This window comes from Colletotrichum fructicola, assembly GCF_000319635.2.
Source record: "Colletotrichum fructicola Nara gc5 chromosome Unknown KSG_Nara_v1_contig08, whole genome shotgun sequence".
Lineage (NCBI taxonomy): Eukaryota > Fungi > Ascomycota > Sordariomycetes > Glomerellales > Glomerellaceae > Colletotrichum > Colletotrichum fructicola.
The window spans coordinates 2,868,940-2,884,221 of NW_027094058.1; the positions used below are offsets into that span (position 1 = coordinate 2,868,940).

At 52.1% G+C, this 15,282-nt stretch overlaps 5 protein-coding genes across 5 annotated transcripts; 2 read left to right on the forward strand and 3 right to left on the reverse strand.

The window, feature by feature from the left end:
- Positions 1-1,359: 1,359 nt before the first annotated feature.
- Positions 1,360-2,543, reverse strand: EMG1 (Ribosomal RNA small subunit methyltransferase NEP1; the record flags this gene model as incomplete). Its single annotated transcript, XM_032025795.1, has 3 exons — positions 1,360-1,836; positions 1,928-2,196; positions 2,504-2,543. The coding sequence occupies 3 exons, from the start codon at positions 2,541-2,543 to the stop codon at positions 1,360-1,362; spliced, it is 786 nt and encodes a 261-aa protein (XP_031877653.1).
- A 1,680-nt stretch (positions 2,544-4,223) lies between these two features.
- On the forward strand, positions 4,224-4,979 carry CGGC5_v013851 (mitochondrial 37S ribosomal protein uS17m; the record flags this gene model as incomplete). The annotated part of the gene is made up of 4 exons (XM_032025796.2): positions 4,224-4,358; positions 4,422-4,617; positions 4,859-4,877; positions 4,934-4,979. The coding sequence occupies 4 exons, from the start codon at positions 4,224-4,226 to the stop codon at positions 4,977-4,979; spliced, it is 396 nt and encodes a 131-aa protein (XP_031877664.2).
- A 132-nt stretch (positions 4,980-5,111) lies between these two features.
- Positions 5,112-7,701, reverse strand: CGGC5_v013852 (putative AAA domain-containing protein; the record flags this gene model as incomplete). The annotated part of the gene is made up of 3 exons (XM_032025797.1): positions 5,112-5,332; positions 5,407-7,522; positions 7,612-7,701. 3 exons carry the CDS (start codon positions 7,699-7,701, stop codon positions 5,112-5,114), a joined length of 2,427 nt encoding a protein of 808 aa, XP_031877672.1.
- A 576-nt stretch (positions 7,702-8,277) lies between these two features.
- Positions 8,278-10,471, reverse strand: COG6 (Conserved oligomeric Golgi complex subunit 6; the record flags this gene model as incomplete). The annotated part of the gene is made up of 2 exons (XM_032025798.1): positions 8,278-10,092; positions 10,151-10,471. 2 exons carry the CDS (start codon positions 10,469-10,471, stop codon positions 8,278-8,280), a joined length of 2,136 nt encoding a protein of 711 aa, XP_031877673.1.
- A 1,109-nt stretch (positions 10,472-11,580) lies between these two features.
- On the forward strand, positions 11,581-14,126 carry ATG9 (Autophagy-related protein 9; the record flags this gene model as incomplete). Its single annotated transcript, XM_032025800.1, has 4 exons — positions 11,581-12,278; positions 12,342-13,068; positions 13,120-13,806; positions 14,034-14,126. The coding sequence occupies 4 exons, from the start codon at positions 11,581-11,583 to the stop codon at positions 14,124-14,126; spliced, it is 2,205 nt and encodes a 734-aa protein (XP_031877633.1).
- Positions 14,127-15,282: the final 1,156 nt, after the last annotated feature.

Consider the following 15,282-nt stretch of genomic DNA (forward strand, 5'->3'; position numbering starts at 1 on the left):
GTTATTTATAGAACTACTCTACTAAGGACCTTATTAATTACTTAGATCGTATAAAGAAAGTAGGATAACTATAAGAGTTAAGGGATAAAGTAGTATACTAAGACTAATATAAGAAATTCAAACAAATAACAGGCTACTCACACCCCAGGGTAGGGGGAGGGTTTCAACGCCCAATCATCAGCGTGACAGTCCCTCAGTTCCAGCTGCAATTCACCGCAACCTCTACCGCTCTGGATCACTGCGCAGAGTCTGAGTCCCAGCCCGCCTGCCGAATGGAACCTGATGCAAACCACCGGCTCCGAGTCCCTGTCGCCTCTCGCCTCAGATGACAGGTCTCTCACATCCCGCCTCACTCTTTAGCTCATTGGTTGGCCGTAACCCCTGCTCTTATTTCGCTGCCCAACCTAGCCTCCCGTCTTTCAAGTCTTATGGAAATGCTCGGGGATTTCTTACCGCCCATGGCATGCCACTAGGAATCCCTAGATAGCCGACTTCTATTAAGTAGGTATCCTCCTCCCGGGTATTCCGCCGTTCTTCCGCTCTCAAATGTGCCCCTGACAGCATTGTGACATTCTACTACTATTCAACATGAGGCGACAGTAAACATCTATAGACCAATCGCGGCCACCTTATTTAAATAAGGCCACACGCGCGCTGATGTGCCATTTCTCCGGCGCACCACCGCACGTGATCACCAAGATGCTTTATTGAGGTAGTCGTAGACGTTGGTGAGATTCTGTGTTCAGTTGGATAGGCCTCTCAGCAGTACTAGAGCCTGCATGCCCATACGTACAGCAACTGAGGCGATCCTTATTTGGTATTTCATAATCCATTAACAAGCCCGAAAACCCTCTAGCTATCAATTCAGCGACGAGGAGTCACCCTCTGCCTGCCTCGGCGCTTGCCGTTGGCTTTTGAAATTTGCCCTCTCCCCCACCTTATGACTATGGCCAAGAAAATAAAAGGTATTACCACAGCTGAAGAGGTCCTGCAACCAACCGCGGATCAATGAACGTGACGGCAGGAGTTGCTGTGTCGACTTGACGTGACACAAATGGAAGAAGAGAGCATGTTGAACGTCGATGGATGCCCCGATTTTGGTTGTGAAACAGCGGAAGCGCAAGCACAGGCGAACCGAGATCCGGAGGCTACGGCTGCCGACCACAATATTATATCGTGCTCTTCCTGCTGCGCCCGTGGCTTTCGAAGTAGGAGTTGATGGCGCTGGGTCCTGCAGATCGGGGAACCAAAGAACGTACCAGCATGGGCCAACGTCGCATTCAGCCTAGGTCTAGCAGCAGCTTGCATTCCGCTATACACACTCACCAGCCGCAAATCATTGGCGTGGGGCACTCGCAATCACTGAATGTCCCAGCAGTCCTCGGCGGCGTGACAGAACTTGCTGCAGGCAACACTAGCTGACAAGCTGTAGTTGCTGATAGATATCTTCTCGTCCACGAGACCATCGGCAAAAGTATCAGCACCTTTCGCCATGGCACCCACAAAGACGCAAACACTCTCCTTCGGACCCAAGGTATCGATGTAGTCCCTGCACTTCACCAAGGGGGCCTCGAAGCTGAGTGTAACCTTGCGGCAGTTGGGAGGCAGGTGGTCGGTGATGGGATTCTGGATGACACGCAAGAGCTTCTCCTGCGAGTTGGTGGAGCGAATAGACAGACGGTGCAGCAGTTGGACCATCAAACCAGCAAAGCGTTTGAAAGTTCGCGGAATGCGAACCGAGGGCGACACCTCAATCAAGACACCTTTGGCGGTGTGGATGTAGATCTGAAGTTTGCCAGCCTTGTTGATAGGCGAGTCGAGCAGGGTGAGAAGACACTGGTCAGTATGGTCAGCATGTTGAATGCAGACATAAGTAGAGCGCGTTGGGGCGCGTAAAATGCAAAGCAGTGTACTGGTAGTGTCCAACCTGGTGAGTAATGTCAGGGCGCGCGTCACTGATATCGCGGTTCATCTTGCGCATGACTCCAATGTGCTCGTCACTGTTCAGCAGCGAGTACTTCTCCTCCCTTTGGACGCCATTCCGACCAGTTCCGCCGTGGGATGCTTTGTACGTCTCGAGGCTGGCATTAGACAGGACAACGATTAAACGCTGGGAGTCCTTGTCCGCAGGGGGGATCGGGACATTCTGTTCGGCGACAAGCTGTGGGAGCGCCGGAGGGGGAAGCGACTGAGTGCCTGTAAGAATTGATACATTAGCCGACATGCGATGACAATGAAGCGAACAAGCTGCGGTCTTGCCCTGAGAGGATGAGTCTGCCATCACCGCTAAAGCAGTGCGCGATTTCCACGGAAAGCTTTGCCTCTGGTTTCTACTGATGGTCGCAAACACTTCAGAGGGTAGCAACGTTTGATCAGGCCCACGGAACAAATGCGCAAGATGTTGCACGAGATTGCCTGGAGGGCAGGCGGGCAATACGAAGAAGAGAAGAGACGGGCAAACACCAGGTACGGTTGTTTATGAAGAAAGGGCATCGGAACTTACGAGGTCGCTTTACTCCAGCACGGGCCTCGGGTGAAGACATTTTTTTTTTTCCGAAGGGAGGGGATGGAGACAGGGAGCAGGAGCAAAGGAGGTTTCAAACCGACAGATAAACAGAACTGCGCTAGGACACACACAGTAAGGCTACCGTGACTTTGGGTGAGTAGGGACGGAGTGTCGCAGAGTGTGCGTTGTAACACAGAAAGAAGAGGGCGGAAGGTAGGATCAATCACGAAGCGTGTGGAACGGGTGCGAGGAATGCAGGTTTAATATGCGTGACAGTTGGGGCACCTAGGGCGAAAGTTTGCGACGTCGTTCCATGGCGCGCGCCGCCGGCGTTACTATGCATTGTCTAGGTACCTTACCTTGGTCAAGGAGGCACGAGGGCACCCGAGGGCGGGGCACAACACAGGAGTCTGCCCGCCCGGCAGAAAGAAAAGCTGCCTCCATTCTTAGGTAGGGCGCAGTAGGTACCTTACGTAAGGTATAGTTGGATAAGCGACACCAGGTGGGTCAGCCAATACCTACCTTAGGCAACCTTGAAGGTATGTGAAAGCATCGAGGCACCTCCAGCACACATTGGCACCTCAGATTGGCACCTGAGGCAACTAGGTTCCTCCATTTCAAAACTCTCCAGGGCCAGGTACCAGTTATGACAACTACATGCCTCGGTAGCGTTGGTAGTCCCTCATGCCGTCTCTCATGCCATATCTATCCCCTGTATCGTTGCCGTATCTGCTCTTGTTGTCTCGTTGTTCTCTCCAAACACGATCTCGAGTCTGCCTCGAACAATAAATAGAGAATGCAGCAGTCATTGTGTAGGGACACGCAAGATGAATGTTATTGCTATTCTCCCGCTGTTGCCAGTACCGTGATAGCTTCACACTGTCATTGGTGAGCTCTTATCTGTGGACACAGTAGGAAAAAAACCTTCACGTAAGAAGTACGCGTGTTCTCGACAAATCGGCCTGCTTTTCAATCCACGATACTCCCTGTCTCTCACATGATTGATCATTGACCCGATGTTTAAGAACATGGACCCAGATCCACAAGCCTTTACCCAGGACGACGAACCAGTAGCTCCCTAAAAACTGCAAGTCCTCACTATTTGTCTTGTGGACTTGACTATCTGTCTTGTGGACTTGCGTTGTGTTGACTGAACCTGGCGAGCTCTTTCCTCGGCGAGAGAGCGCTATCGAAATTGATGGGATCGGTTGCCTGGGCGTATCACTGAACGGGACAGTATGACGGCTGCGCATAAGGCAGTTATCACCGTCTCCAGAAAATTCAGAGCCCCCACCTCTGTAGTCGGGCACGTTAAGAAACGCCTGTCTCTAAAAACTAAATAACAAGCACCCTTTTGCATTTGGCGGCCAAAACGCTGGGAGAGCCAAGGCTGTGCAATCTAAGGTTATCTTAGCGTCGCTCCCCCCGCAGTGTCGGGTCCTGCTTGACTTGGAACACATACGTGGGGCAGGCCCCGGGTTGATAGATGCCCAGATAGGTTAGAGCACAGCCGGCGTAATAGCTGTTCCGCGCAGCCAATCAATCCTTACCGTAGGTCAAATTCAGCAATTCTAATGGATGAACGAGGCACCATAATCAGCCCCGGCAGATAACAACCTTCAATTTCTCTAACGTCCCCAGTCACAGCAGAACCGAAAATAAGCAGACGCGACATACATAAGTTGTGCCTTGATATAGGCTCATTTGAAAGTTCACTATGTCGAAATCGGCCATCTCAACCGCGGGCCAAGTTCTTCGCGAGCTTCATGGCGTTGTGGTGACCGCCGGCCGGATGTCGAAGACGGTCAAGGTACGCGTGGGCGGCCAGCAATGGAATCAAAAGGTCCAAAAGGTAAATGCCTATATGCTTCTCGCCGAAACCCATGGGCCATGGCTGATCACCACTTGTCGCCAGATGTTTACGAAACCGAAGAAATACCTCGTCCATGATCCCAACAACTCCTTGAGGCAAGGCGACATCGTTTCGATCGTTCCCGGTTGGAGAAGATCTCCCCAAAAGCGCCACGTTGTCAAGAGTATCATCGCACCCCACGGCACTCCGATCGAAGACCGCCCGAGCATCCCGACGATAGAGGAGCTTCTCGCTGCCCGTACGCAAATGAAGGAGACAAAGGACGCAAGACGAGCGGAAAGGAGGCAGGATATCACAGAGAGGCCCGCAGTTGCACCTCAGCCAGAAGTTGATTGAAGTTTGCTTGTTCGAAACGCTATACTTTGAATTCATACTAGAGAAACAACACAGTGTACAACATCCTGCAAAAAAAGGTTTTCTAGAAGGCGGATCTTACGAAACCTCGGCGATTGATCTGCCTGACCTATGTCGCGATCTAGCGCCCGGTTTGCAAACTGTGTGCGCGGCTTGCTTTGTGCCAAAACTCATGTAACATTCCTAACGTAGGCTGACAGGGGCCTCATATGGCTGGACAGAAAACAAGGCCCAGTTGTCAAATGACTCCCACCATTTACTCTGCGCCAGTAACCGACCGATCGCTACTTGGGGTATCATGTTTTCCCGCTATGTCTTGTCCGGGCCCTTTGCAAATCACATAGAGCGAATGCAGCCCTCGCCATCAGTTGCTAGCTCTTACCCGCCTCTTTCTCCAAACTCTCTCGCCCAATCTTCATATTCCTTCAATCCCGCCTTGCTCACGCTTGGCCGAATTGTGGTAAGACTTGCCTCAAAGTCCGCAAGCCCAATGGGTCGGATTTCATCCATCGTCATAGTCAGCAGTGCCTCGCCCAAGGATCGAAGGGGGCCCATTGCCGCGTCCTTGGCCAAAGCTGTGATGTCAGATCCGGAAAAGCCTATCACGCTCAACGTCAATGTTGGAATCCGTCAGGCAAGGCAAGCCAAGTAGCTTCATGGGGATGATACTGACCGTCTGTTAGGTCAATGAGTTTTTCAATGTCGTGGTCCGTAAGGCCATGCTTCTGCTGACCCAAAAGTGTCCGAAGTTGCGTGGAGCGAGTCTTCGGTTCGGGTAGTGGTATGTATTGACGTCTAACAAACCTGCGGCGGGCAGCCTCGTCAATGGCCCAGGGCAAATTGGTTGCCGCTAGAACGAGAACACGATTGGGATCGCCGCGATTGACGTCCTTTTCATCGACCGCTCTTCCAGCAGCAGCACGCTGCAGATCACTCCACTGAATCAGAAATTCGGTTTTGATCCGCCTCGTCGCTTCGTGTTCCCCTGACCCAGATCGTTGCGATAGTAGCGAGTCGATTTCATCGACAAAGATGATGCTTGGTGCCAATGCCTTTGCTAAACTGAACAGCGCTCGTACGAGCTTTTCCGATTCGCCAAGATACTTGCTTGTCAGACTGCTAGCAGATATGGAGAAGAATGCCGACTTGGATTCTGTTGCCACAGCTCGAGCCAGCATGGTTTTTCCTGTTCCGGGAGGACCGAAAAGCAGCATGCCTCTCGCGGGCTCCCGAAGCCCCATGAACAAGTCCGGACGCAAAAATGGATACACCACCGTCTCTCTCAGCGCGTTCTTGGCTATTTCGAGCCCAGCAACGTCGTTCCAGTGAACTTCGTCGCCCTGAACAACTATCTCATTGAGAATCTGTTTCGCGGCCGTCTCGTCGACCCCGGCGGGCAGATTTTTCAAGATCCGTTTCTTCTTCTCTTTCCAGACAGCCTTCACAGCCGTCCTCTCGCTGTCACCTTCAACAGAATCTTCTGACGAACCTACGCTAGCGTCAGCTACTAGCGCGTCTTCCTTGTGCTTGCCCTTGCGCCTTTTCTCGGGGAGTTTCGGGGTTGCTGCAGTGTCATCGGAGCAACTGGCCGACGAGTTTCTCCGCGGCTGTTGGGTTTGGCGGCGGAATCGGGTCACTCTATCCTGTTCGGAGAAACTAGCGATTTGTTGAGCTGACCGGTTGATCGTATCAGCAACAGGTTTCCTCCGAATTTTGGTGACATCTGAAGAGCTTTTGCGCCGCAAAGCTAGATCGTCTGCATCCGGTGAAGTGGTTCGATTGTGTGGAGATATCCTGCTTCGTGGGACCGAAGAAGGTTGGTCTTTTGATCGCCACAACCTTTCTTGCTTTGGCGTGCTTTGTTCCACAGGGGATGTATCCTGGACAGACATGGCATTCAAAGCACTTGACGCGGCACTGACAGACAGCGCAGAAGGGCGGGCGTATGAAAGATCTTCTGAGTTTCGCACGCTGCTAAGCGTGTCCGTGTATGTCGAGGGCAATTCTCGAGGTGTGACAAGCCTACGGGTGTGGACATCCCACTGGGTAGCGGCGGGAGAAGGCTTGCGTGGTTGCTCTGGGGGCGTAGCTAACGGCAGCGTAGAAGACGAAGGCTCTGAGATCACTTGAGAAGTCCTTGAAAACCGGTCTCGGGAGTTGATAGCGCTCCAAGCCAAGGTGGCTGCTTTGCTCGCGCCAGGGCCTTCAGGCTTTGATAACTTCCGGCTCGATCTGGGCGTCTTTTCCCCGGATTTGCCCGATCTCAAAGTGGTCCGCATGGTATATTTCTCAGGACTTGGTGATCGCATTGCCTGCTCTTTTGTGGAAACCGTGCCGGGGGGTAACACGGGACCGATAAAGGGTGATGTATTGGAAGGACTCTGGCCGCGTCCAACTGCGGCATGGTCTGACGACGTTTTTGTGGCCATGGAAGGGCGTTTGGGCAGTGCGGGCCGCGAAAGCTCAGGGTACCTGATAGCCGGGACTGTCCCCTGGCCGATCCAGCCTCGTTCCGGTGTCGACACATGTGACGGCTCGGGAGAGGTTGATAGCGGCGGTGCAGCGTTGGAGTTTTGGGTTGTCATGGCGGCGTCTTGTCGGGATATCCGTAACGCTTCAAGCAGGTCAATGCGCTCTTTGCACTGGAGCTCTAGTTGACGCAAGGAATCTATCAAGGCTTCCTCCGTCTCGGATCTAGCCAAATAGTTGGGTAGCAGCTTGGTAACGTGTTGATCATAGATTTGTTCCAAGGCATTCTTCCAGCATCGCATCGCCTCGCTCTCGTCGCCCTGAAAGTAAGGCCGGTTCGCATCAGCAGGAAGGAAAGAAAGAAAGGACATGATCGAGAAGGGCTATGGTTTCCCCGATCATCACACACCTGGCTTTCGTAGTAGACAGCAGTCGAGCACTTCAAATAGCTGTCATCGTACGTCTTCTGTAGGACAGCGAGAGCTCGGGAGCGTGACATAGTGGTAATGACGAGGGTTGCAACACCATAGTCGTCCCGGCCTGGCACTAAATCTGCGGATAAGGTCTCCTTCAGTGCTTTGCCTTGGTTTCGGATCGCCAAGTGGTGTCTGTTGTCGTGGAATCAAGAAGTGACCGTTCCCAGGCCTTTGTTTTTCAAAGACGACTGACTAAGAGGGCGCGGTAGGTGGGTAGTTAGGTAGTTAGGTAGGTAGGTAGGTTGGCCGGTTGAGTGACAGAGGGGGTAGTGACGTCGCTACACTAGCTCGGCTGAAGCCAGGGTAGGGGAGCGAAAGCGATACTGAACCAGCCCTACGGCACGTAGCCAGCAGACTGCGTCAGATCCTTCAGGTCGATGGAACTATCTTACCTCCCTACCTAGTCACTAGGTACCCGAGCCACGTACTGTGGTGACTTTAGGCACCTTCCTCACAGGGGTCATCTCTGCTGCAAACAGCAACCGCAAGTACACACGCTAGACGCTATAGGCTGCTAAGAGTTGACTAGGTATGCTTTATTCATCGGGGTTCGATGTATGCTTTTTAACATTACCTACCTTATCATGAAGCGAAAGTCCTCACGACAGCAGCACCCTAATCTCCCCCGTTGTTCTGGGAAACAGGGCGCGCAATGAAACATGTTCATCGAGCTTTTCATCAGCATCCTCATCTCTGCCGGCCATCTCGTCCACCAAAAGCAGCATCTGTTCAATATGCTCAAAGTCGTCGCAAAACCTCGCAGCTGCTTTTTCCGTGAGTCCCCTTGCGAGAACCGAGTCTTGAAGGTGCTTCACGTTCTCCACAGCATCCATCAGTGCCGACGGTAGGAAGTCGTCAAGAACCTGCCTGGCCCTGCTCATGGCTTCTGGCTGCAACACTTCGAGTGATGCCGCCTTCCCAACATCGCTGCTTTCTGTTGTAAACTTACTCAAGGCGTCAAGTATCTTTTCAAGCCCTGAACCGCGCCTGAAAAACTGGTACTGCCCTTCTGCGAGCTTCTCGCTCTCTCGCTCGATTCCCTCTTGCAACTGCTGCGACCTTCTCTGGGTGAAATCAAATGGCTCCAACGTCTGCTTGGCTGCAAGCAAGCAGTTAGTCAGGAATATCGCGTCTGCTGGAGAGCCAACACCCCGGGCCATGTTTTTACACCCAGACAAGAACGGCTCAAAGGCCTCCGAGAGAATTGGCTGGAAGTCACTCTCACGGTCCGAAGAAGTCGCTAGGGAGATCTCATATGTCTTCATAACAGCAGTCAGCTGTTTCAACGCGTCGAGCAGGAAGTCCGGCGGCCCAAGATCAGAAGGCGTTTGTTGAAAGTCACCCTGCAGCGTTGCAATATGGTCTCGCATTAGTGACCTGAACTGTCTGAGTGCCCCTGCTTCAAGACCAGACATGAGATCCAGCAGGCCACACTGGCTGCCCAGCAACTTCGTGAAGGTGAAGCGGTAGAAACCGAGAATGTTTGCGAGCTTGTAAGCCAAGATGGTCTCCTCGTTTGACTGAATGACCTGCTCAACCCTCTGGCGCAGAATCCGAGTCGCCCCGGACACGTCTCGGTCTACGAGATCATTTAGCGCTTTCAGAGCGTCGTAATCGCCAGCCGCATCCCCTTTTCCATCATCCAGAAGCTGCCACAACTCGTTCGCCCGACCTGACTGCAGCCCCTTGGCAATCTCGTCACCTTCTGATACGAACAGGATCTCGAGTGCTTCTCGCTCGCTCACTGTCGCTGAGTGTATCCAAGCAAGCATATCGCCAACATAACGCAGGGGATCGTGGGCGGCCATTTCGATGGGCTTGACAGAATGGTCTTCTACGCCCGAACCCGTCGTACCCGTCAGTGCTAAGTTGAAAGAGTCAGAGAGAATGCGCTCTCTAGCTTCGGCAAAGAAGTCTAGGCAATTCTGGAAAAGCGAAGGTCGTTCTGCCAGGACTCGAATAGCGCGGCGAATAGATGAGTTCATCTGAGGGTTTTCGAGATTGAGCGTTTTAAATTCACGCTGTACCCATTTGTACAGTTTTTGAAACGCGAGATTGAGATTCTTGGATGTCTGGTCCATGATCTCCAGACCAAGCGTTTGCTTCTCAAAGCCGAGCAAGATCTCACAGTCCTTGCTAATGCGTTTTGCCTTGGTGAGAGCGGTGAAGAAGCTGTCATCTACAGGTTCGGCAGTCGACGTTAGGGAGGCAACCTCATGGTCGGAAAGTATGAAGTGGCTACGCAAAGTCTTGAGTATGTGTTGTTTTGAGTCAACCTCAGCCCGCTGATGAATCAAGGAAGAGGCTTCTGTTAAGATAGGGTCTGTATTCTGGTGCGCGGCAGTGATGCGACTTCTCACATGCTGGTAGTTGTTGTTGAGCTTGTCCAGGGTAGCTCCTATGCGGCGAAGTTGCTAGAAAGATTGGTCAGAGGAACGGACTAGGGAAGTCTAACAGGTCAAGAAAACTTACGTCTGCCACGCGACCAAATTGAAATACGATTTCACCGTTACTGTCAATAACCTCTTTCTGCAGCTCCAGGCGTAACTGCCGACGTGTTTCGGGAGTGTTCTTCAGGCCCCTGCCGTCGAGAAGCTGTAGAGCGTCCCGAAATTCTGAGTCGGCGTATGAGGTTGACAGAACCGTCGTGACTTTGGAAGTGAGGGGGTTATGGCTTCTGAGCGATGTAGGCGTTGGGGGAGGAGGTTGAGACGAAGTGGCCGAACTGGACGAATTGGACACATCTCGCACAGGTAGCGGTCTCAAGGACACTGGAGCTTTTGCCGACGCCATGTTCCGTGGAGAAAGTTGTAGGACCGCCTCATCAATCCGCCGTTGACCAGGAGAGGAGGAAAAGGCTCCAAGCCAAGTTGCGGTTCGTACGATGTGCTACGTCGCCGACTTGCCAAGGGTAGAGGCTGTAGGTTGACACGTCTTGTGGCACTGTCGTTTATTCCGAGTGCCAAGGGTATCAAGCTCAGGTAGGTAAGCAACGAACAAGGGAGGTTGAGTACCTAGGGAGACGAACGGATGTTACAGATGGCTTGGGCGCACACAGCTGTGAGAGCGAGTATACCTACCTAGGTAAGTAGGTAAGCACTGTGTGGAGACTTAAGACACCTAGATACCTCGGTATCAGGATTGGCTAAGGTACTGCAATGACTTTCCTTCACCCCGCCCACGCCTAAGGTAACTTACGGATGAAACAGTTATGAAAGGAAGGCGGCCTGGAATAAGTACGGCAATACCAGTGCTCACCGCCCTGCCGACCCACCCCCAAAACGCCCACGTCATAAAGTCATGGACTGTACTCTGTAGCTGTAGTCTCCTATCTTATCCGATAAGGTAAACGGTAAGGTAGGTAGGTAGGTATTAGGTACCAGGTAGGCACGCACCTGATCCCAGACACCTTTCGAGCATCAGTTGGTCACGCCTCGCGCATCCGAATCTTGCAGTCAACTACTTAGCTTGCTGTTACATTCGTCTCGTGATGCCTCTATCGAACTTGGAGGTACCATCTGCACATGTCACCTCAGTATTAGCCACAAACACAAACACAAACCCCAAAAGAGGCGACTTCGGACAAGTTAAAGATCTATCCCAGAAGGTATTCATTCCCATCTTCCGCGAGCACCTCGGTCACCTGCGCGCGTCGTACCTGAACACATGACTATTATTAAACGACAGACATATGTCCTTTAGCCAGCTTATCTTAAACTGCCACTTCGTCTTTGTAGCTAACTCATTTCTAACAGCACTAGAAGACCGATCCTCCTATTCTCAAAAGTCGATCCCAACTCTGTTTTCAAGCCATCTTCTCCAAAACATGCATCAGTCGACATGCGCAACGAGTGCATACCGTCAGTAACACTTCGAAATTCTTGTTGCACCACACAGTCAGCATGGCTTCCAACATCTTCTCCCGGCTGGGTCCTCCCGCAAGAGGATCCAGATCATTTTACGAGGAGTTGAGAGGCAGACGTGATGAGGATCTTGACATCGAAGACCAGGCCGGACTTGATGTCGACGAGGAGAATTTAAAGGAACAATTCCAGGACTATGACCTTGATCACGCACGGGATCTTGCCGTCGACGACAGCCGCACAACTCTCGACAGCAACGCCAACCTCGTCAGAAGCCCCCAACAAACCGTCACGCGAGGCTCACAGCGAACCGGAGCTCGACGCGACACAGGACCGGCATGGCTGGGTCATGAAGAAGATGGAGACAACGATGTTCCCGCTTCTCTTCTCGTCGAACCGCACGAGGTGGAGGCGGGCGCAAAAGAATTGAACCGCAGAAAACAGCCCGTAGCCTCAACGCAGCAGCAAGCCATACCTGGTCCGTCCGATCGACGAACTCATGGTCAGTGGGAGGCGGCTCAAGCCCAACAGAGGCTGCATCCGGCAGATAGCGTTAAACCCTTCAAATCGCAACCCAGGCGCATCGCGCGAGGTTTCTCGCCGGGCAGTGAGAAGGAAAAGGCCCTCTGGCGATGGGTCAACGTTTCGAACCTTGACTTCTTCATACAAGACGTGTATTCCTACTACCGAGGTAGCGGCTTCTGGTGCATCGTGTGTGCTCGAGCATTGCACCTTTTGTGAGTGTTCAATCTATTATGCAAACCAAATCGTAGTGGGATCGAATACTAACAGACCTGTAGGGAGTCTGCTTTCTTCGCGGTGTTCCTTACCTTCATGTCACAATGTGTTGACTATTCACTTCTCTCCGACCGAAGTAGAAAGTCGCTAAGCGAAATCGTGATTCCGCAATGCACTAGGAAAATGTCATTCCTTTGGAATTTTGGTCTTTGGCTGTATGTCTTCTACTTCATTTGGAAAGCCGTCCAATTTTCAGTCGATCTCCGGAGACTGCACAATATGCGCAACTTTTACACATATCTGCTCGAGATACCCGAGGAAGATATGCAGACGGTTTCTTGGCAAGACATCGTCTCGCGCGTTATGTCATTGAGAGATGCGAATCCCAAGACTGCAATAAATATCACCCCGTCACAGCGGCGCTGGATACGGAACCAATCCAAAGAGCGGCTTGACGCCCACGACATTGCGAATCGACTAATGCGGAGAGAAAACTACTTGATAGCCATGATGAACAAGGACGTGCTTGACCTGACGCTTCCCGTTCCGTTCATGGGAAAGCATCAGTTCTTCTCGAGAAGTCTAGAATGGAACCTACATTTCAGCATTTTGGGTTTTATCTTCGACGAGAGTAATCAGGTGAACCAGGAGTTTCTCAAAGCAGATCGCCGAGGGCAGCTAAGCGCAATGTTGAAGACTAGACTTATGTTCGCCGGCTTCATCAATCTGCTGATAGGACCATTCGTGGTTGCGTATCTCATTATCGTACATGCTTTGACGTACTACAACGTAAGCTATGTAATCCCGATCTGAGAAAGTTGCTAATCAAAACCCCTCCAGGAATACCAAAAGGACCCAGGGACTTTTAGTCACAGGAGATACACACCGCTTGCCGAATGGAAGTTCAGGGAATTCAATGAACTTCCACACTTGTTTCAGGAACGGCTCAATATGTCGTATCCGGCCGCTCATGCGTATATTGACCAGTTCCCGAAGAGATTGACAGAGCAGTTTGCTAGATCGGTAACCTTTATTGCTGGTGCGATCACATCCGTTCTAGCCATTGCATCATTCTTAGAGCCCGAACACTTTTTGGGCTTTGAACTACTGTTCGGGAAGTCGGCACTCTTCTACATTGGAGTGTTCGCTGCAGCCTGGGCGGCCGCGAGAGGCATGATCTCCGAGGAAACCACCGTTTTCAACCCTGAGTACGCCTTGCGTAACGTCATCGGCTTCATACACTACATGCCAGCTCACTGGGAAGCTCGACTCCATACCGCGGAAGTCAAGAGAGAGTTTTCAGAGCTTTACAAGCTCAAGGTATTGATATTGGTCGAGGAGATTGTCGGTATACTCACGGCGTCTCTGGTTCTCATCTTCTCGGCGCCCAAGTGTAGCGACCAAATCATCGACTTCTTCCGAGAGTTCACGATACATGTGGACGGCGTCGGCTACGTCTGCTCGTTTGCCGTTTTCGACTTCAAGAAGGGCGCGGAAAGGGCCAAGTTTCAGGCGGCAACCAGAGATGTACGTGATGACTACTACTCAACCAAGCATGGAAAAATGGCGGCGTCCTACTACGGATTTCTAGATAATTATGTGATCAATCCGAAGACGGGCATTCCTGGTCACATCCCCCCTGGAAGTCGAAATCCATTCCACCCGCCGCCGGCCTTCCCTGGACTTCAATCGCCCACTTTAGCGGCCGAAATGCAGAGCTCTAGAGTGGGACGTTACGATCTCACAAGAAGCAGAGCACCCGGAGGTGGTATGGGGCAACAAAACCGGACGCCACGATTTGGGCCTTCATTGACAGCCCCGTCGCCGATGGCATCGATGCTTCTTGACCCACACCACCAACCGGCTTCGGCGGGGTTCGGCGCCCGAAGCACTCATCGGAGCCGAGGGAGTCGGGGTGGATATCAGGGCGGAGAAATCATCGAGGAGACGACGGAAGATAGCCTTGGGATGGGCGAGGAATTGGATTCGCAAGTACAGTTCGAGGACGAAGGTTTTGAAGGAGCTGGGCCCCTAGGGGAATCGGTTTGGGAAACATCGCCTCCGAAAGGGTTGAGTCGGGAGAATAGCACGACTACGGAGACTGGGGGGCAAGACGCTGGGGTCTTGGGATTGATTTATCAATTTCAACAGGCACACCGCACAGATCGCCAAAGTGGAGCACTTTAAGGTGCAGTGAGGATAGACTACTGCCCGAAGAAAGGATATCAGGTTGGTGGCGTTCTGGTGTACAAGATTGTGTGAGGTGCATGGATTGCATGGTCACGATGTCTTGAGGAGTGCCGGGAAAGAATGCTGCTGCAACAGGACCCTGTGGACATTCAGGTAGAAAATACTGGACGTAAATTGATATTCTTATGAAGCCTAAAGGTATTGGCGGAATCAGTATGGCCGGGGAGTGTTCTGTGAGAGGCGAGATTTCAGAGCTTGGAGATCTGATCAGTGTGACCGTATTTGAGTTGCCAAATGATGGCGTCGGAACTCGGCGGACAAGGACGGCGGAGGTGTTCTTTGGAGACGACGTCGGGCTGGCGAGGGGACGTCGTAACTCCGAAGAACCCGACGTCGAAATCGGCGTGGGCGGCGATCGCTAAGACACGGCGAGATGAATGACAAGAGAGGCCACGCACAGGCAGAACGATGCGGTGGTCACGCGTTGGATTTACCAGCAAACATAAGTATTTAGCGGGCCAGGGTTTTTTTGGGAAGCTCTTGAACGCCCTGTAGCGGTCAGCTCTAAGACTATTGTCGTACCTTTCGCTAAGTTGCCAAAGTGTTGGTATTACCAGCTGGCCTATCAGTTGACAGAAACCAGCGCCAGTAGCATGCCGAAGCAACAGGCGATGGCAGATGGATGGAATAAAATAACGAAAGACGAGGTACTGAATCCGACGTCGAGTATGCATATTAAAGTCCAGCCATCCGGTCTACTCAGTACTACACTTACTGGCAGCACTAGATTTAAAAAAGGGGAAAAGTGTGTGA